The sequence below is a fragment of the Haplochromis burtoni genome, unplaced genomic scaffold, assembly GCF_018398535.1.
Source record: "Haplochromis burtoni strain Fernald_Lab_line unplaced genomic scaffold, NCSU_Asbu1 Contig_3954, whole genome shotgun sequence".
Classification (NCBI taxonomy): Eukaryota; Metazoa; Chordata; class Actinopteri; order Cichliformes; family Cichlidae; genus Haplochromis; species Haplochromis burtoni.
This window is the reverse complement of record NW_024586315.1, coordinates 1-5,105: the sequence shown is the minus strand read 5'-3', so window position 1 is coordinate 5,105 and position 5,105 is coordinate 1. Positions and strand designations below refer to the sequence as shown.

The 5,105-nt window shown below is 41.9% G+C and overlaps 1 protein-coding gene across 1 annotated transcript; it reads right to left on the bottom strand.

The window, feature by feature from the left end:
• On the bottom strand, positions 1–4,851 carry LOC106632929 (zinc finger protein 462; the record flags this gene model as incomplete). Its single annotated transcript, XM_042217946.1, is given in 2 exon segments — positions 1–4,382; positions 4,468–4,851. Coding segments are annotated over 2 exon segments (4,392 nt in total), but the record flags the coding sequence as incomplete, so codon positions are not given.
• Between the last annotated feature and the right edge of the window lie 254 nt (positions 4,852–5,105).

Here is a 5,105-nt window from a genome sequence, read left to right as displayed (position 1 = left end):
CGCAATGCTTACTTCTCTCGAAGTTTTGTTTTTCACAGAGGCATCCTCCCGTGCTGAGCCCTGAGATGTGTGAACCGGCTGGCTTTCAGTGTCTGTGTGCTCATACACTTCTGTGTCATGATGAACCCTCTTACAGTGAGCATTGAGTTTTGTCAGTGATCCATGGATTTGTGAACATTTTTTACACAAGTACCCTCTTTCATTAGAACCTTTTCCTAAAGTACAATTGACCATGTTTGATACAAAGACTTCACCTGTCTCAAGTTCATCTGCCCGGACTACAATTGCTGGATGCTTCATTTGACAGTGAGTGAGGGTCCCGTGGTAGCTAGCATTCACATATGGACAGTTTGGACACTTGTAGATCAAGAGGCTTTCTTCTGCTGTTATGCTAGACTTAAATGTCTCAGAGGCTTTTTCTTGTTGCTGAGTTGATGGGTCTTCAAACGGCGATGGCGCTGTCTTCTTGAGAGGCTGTTTGTATATGGGCACGTAGTATTTTAAATAAGCCTCCTTTCCATGTGTCACTGCATAGTGGCCTCCAAGATGCTTTTTCCTGAAGTAAACTTTAGAACACAGCACACATTTGTATACGCAGTCCTTTGAAATAGTATGCTTGTGGTTAGCAAGCAAATGGCGACCAAGAGCAAGTTTGGTGGTGCATGTGTAAGAACAGTGCTGGCAGTTGATCACGGCATAGATTTTCTTGCTTAAAACTGAAGTCTTTGATACAGATCCATGCGTACTGTAGGCTTTAGATAGAAGTATTTTACTTTTAACTAATGGCTTAGGAGCAGGTTTGGCCGTGCTTTGTGCTGTGCTTGCACCAGTCTTCTTGTGGTCTCGCTCGCAGTGTTTGTTCAGTTTCTCCAGCGTTGCGCAGATTTGGGGACAGGTTTTACACATGTGCCCACAAAGTTTCAAAGTCTCACCAGGAGGACTGCTTTTCCGGGTTTCGTCCAAATTTTCAACATACACCATATCCACATGGAGACTGTCGGCCCTGGATGGGAGGTTGGGATGCTTCATCTGGCAGTGAGTGAGAACACCCTGATAAACGGTATTGACGTAGGTACAATACGGACACTTAAAGACATGCAGACGTTTTTGGAGCTGCTTTTTTGGTTTTTGTTCTTGTTCAAATTTTTTGATTACAACTTCCGGGTGTTTCATTCCACAGTGAATATGGAGACCGTGTTTGCTATTAAAATTTGCAGAGCAGTAAAGGCACTTGAACACTGTGGAGGACGCCTTTGCTTCATCCTGTGATTTACCAAACTGGTAGGAGTCAAATGAGCCAGGTCTGTCACTTTGGTCTTCCACCCGCCAGCTTGCGCTTGTTTTCTTGGAAAGTTCTGCACTCAAAGGATGAACCATTCGGTAATGGTGTGCCAGATCTGACAAAGAGTTAGATTTAAAAGAGCATCTTTTGCAAGACAAACCAGCTTTATTTTGTCCGGATCTTTGGGATAGCAATCTGTTTTCAGTGCCATTGCCTCCACTCTGCTCTAGATCAGGCTTCTTCTTTTTAGAAAGGACCATTCCAGGACCAGCATATAACCGAGAACTTACATACTCAACGCAGGGGACACGTCCTAGGTGGCGTTCCTGGTAGTGCTCATAAACTGCTGCAGCTTTTTCATGTCTGAAAACACAGAATTCACAATAATAGCCGCGCTCTAATGATCCTTGTCTAAAATAATATCTTAAAATATCTGTGACTGTACGCTTTACTTTGTGAATTTTCCTTAAATGCTTCTTCAGAGCATATATCACGTCAGTTTTGTATGCGCATGCGTAACAGTTCAGGGACCTCTTTCTGTGTGGGGTTGTCACTGAGGGTGTTGCTGAAATGACCAAAGACTTTGAATGCTTCTTTGTTTTTTTCTTTTTCATTTTCAGCTTGAGGATTTCCTGAACAGCTTCTTCATTTTGAGCGGATGTTAGAAGACATTTCTGTGCCTGATCGTGGATCTTAGATGTATGCAGAAGGACTTCTGAAGGCTTCGCCTTAAATCCATGATGTGTTTTGCTGTAATGGCGCATTACCCGATCCAAAGTACTATGTCTGTAGTTACAAAAGTGGCAAAAAAATGCTTTTTCTTCGCCTTCATTTATTATAGGAGGAGGTAGACGGGAAGAAGAGGAATCCTTTGCATTTGCTTTCCTGATTTCATCATGGATTAAAGCTGTATATTCAAGAACACACTTAGTGCTGGAATTACACTTTCGATGAACCTTAGCCTGATGGATAATTACTCCTTTTACAGATGGATTTCCGAAGTTGCATTTGTGGCAGTAAAACAAGTTTTCTGGACATGCGTAGGACTTGTTCTGTCTCTCTCCTGTTTCGGAGGCATCTGCTGTGTAATCCTCCTTATACAGATCTTCTTTTTCCCTACACATCTTCACTTGTTTACTAGTATTAAATTGGGAAGATGAAGGACTTTTTGACATCTTAGATTCACTCTGACGTTTCTGCATCTCAGCACTGTACCCTAGGACATCATCAGTACCTATTGGTGCATCCATAGAATGTTTTGCATTGTGATGACCAAGGATACTCTTAACCTTGGTACTTGTGTAACTGCAGAACTGGCAGTAAAATGTTTCATTTGGTAAACTGGATGAGGAAATGTCCAGTCCAGTAGTAATTTCATTACTGGATTTTGTTGGAAACTTCGAAGATTCCCCTTTCGTGGTTTGGGAAGATTCTGAACGATTCTTACAGGCTTCTGGTGTGGTCTCTGAATGATCTACTACAATCACAGAATCTGAACACTTCTCAGATGTCATTTCTGATGCTGCATGTGATGTGGGACAAGCGGACTGTTTGATTTTATCTAATGTGATTACTTCATCTGGGTGGCTTTTTTGGTAGTGAACATGCATAGCAACAACTGACCTGTGACTAAACATGCATTTCTGGCATTTATACAAGGCCATGTCTGCTCTTTTAGAAGAAGAATTTTGGGATGTGTGGGCACGCTCAGGAGAAATTCCATCTGATTTTTCTAAACTCAGCTGAGACAATTCCTTTTGGCATTCAGACATTGAATATCTGCAGAACAATAAGGAATTCTCCATTTCATATGTTGCATGCTTTGCCTTGTAATGTTCTTTCAAAGACTTCAATAGATTGGTAGTAAATTTACAAAGAAAGCATTTGAAAACCAAACTGAGGCCACATGATTTCATGGCAAATACATCTGGGGCATCTGGATGATTTTCCAAGTAGTGCCTCTTGAGGTCAGCTGTGCTTAAAAACTCAACTGGACACTCCAAGCAACGAAAGGTGGCACTGTGATCACTTGCGTCCTGAATGTAGACAGAATTGTATCTGATATAAGGGTGGTCACTTTGATAATGGGCAGAAATCCGCCTGATGCCCACGTCACTGTAGTCACAATGTTTACAAGAATACACTTTTGCCGCGTCTGCCTCGTCTTCATCTTCGCTGACTTCAAATGAAAACTCGTTGCTGCTGGATGACTGCTGTCTTTCATTTTCTTTTTCCGTGAGCATCTCTTCGTTATCCAACTTGGCTTTTTTGACAGGATGACTTTTTAAACTTTTACCACTGGATCTCTTCACAGCACTGTCAGGAACAGTTTCTTTTCTGAATTGTTCCAGAGTTTTAGATGGTGTCAAATCAGTAGTCAAGTCAGTGTGCAAAAAATGGTACGACTTACTTCCTGTGATATCTATCACAGACTTTGCTGTGACTTTAAACACACCACTACTGTTTGGACAGGAGCTTGAAGGAGATTCCTGCAAAATGATAGTTCCTTTGGTTCCATCAGCTAATTTTTCAGCAGTCATTGCATTTGATTCAGATGACACTGAGAAGTACTTTGTAATGGTTTGCAATGGCCTCTTGTAGGTTTTCAGGTCCTTTAACGTGCATTTCCCTTCTGAGGTAGAAATATCTGAAAGAACTGATGGATCTTCCAATGTTCCTGCAGCTTCATTGTTCTGGTTTGCTGAAATGACACTTAAAGTGCTGTCGAGGTTTTCTGAAATGATGATACCTCCTGACACGTTAGGATTTTCTGAAGTTTTGTGACACAGTTCCTCGTGTTCACTTAAACCATCCCAACTACAAGCTTTAAAATCACACCTCTGGCATTTAAAATTATCTCCTGAACTGCTGCTGCTGTTCTCTGTGTTGGGTTTGTCAGTCCCAGGGGATAAACCAGCCTCTCTGAGAGAAATTTCTGTATTGAGGCCATGCACCTTGTTAAGGTGTTCAAAAAGGTACACCTTGGATTCGAAGATCAGCACACAGTGACTACAATGGAAAGCCTCGACTTGGGATTCTTCAGTGACTGCTTGGCTGATGACTTGCTTGATGTGGCCAGAGGTGGAGCACTCCACTGTATCTGAGGGGGCAGGCAACAGACCAGTATAGATCAGCATAGGTCAGTATCTATTCACAAAGACGTTGCATACCTCTGTGATACATACCGTTTTCCATCTTGCATGCCTCTTTTAACCCACAGCCTTACACATTAAGTGACACACCTAGACAACTGAAAAAACAGATTATTATTTTTCTCAAGGCACAGAAGCAGCACAACATAATCCGACGCTACTTCGTTACCCGTTATTAAGTTAAAGCACAAGTGAATACTTAAAAAAGAGAGCGAGAGAGCGAGATTGTACGCTTTGCTAATATTATCTTTAAATATGGCAGCACAAAGAACTCAACACCTCTATTTAACTTTCAGTGTAGCATATTCAACAAGAAGGAGACGTAAAACGAGTCAACCGAATAAACAGATCCTACCTATTTTAACAAAATGCCGAAATGTGCAACTCGCTAAAGTGCGCGATGCACGCAAAGTTTTTACTCACGCATGCACACAAAAACAGGACAAGGCTTAGGAGGCACCGTTTTGAACCGCTGCTGGAAGTCGCGTGAACACGGAGCACGTTTCCGCCATTTTTCAAGCGTGTGTGACTCTCCCTGGCCTGTGCTTCCCCCACCGCAACAAAACATCTTCACTTCCGTAGAATTCACCAACCCTTCAAAATAAAACTACCTGAAAACTACCTCCGCTGTGTAAGTAATTAAAATATCAATTATAATGTTATTTTACCAG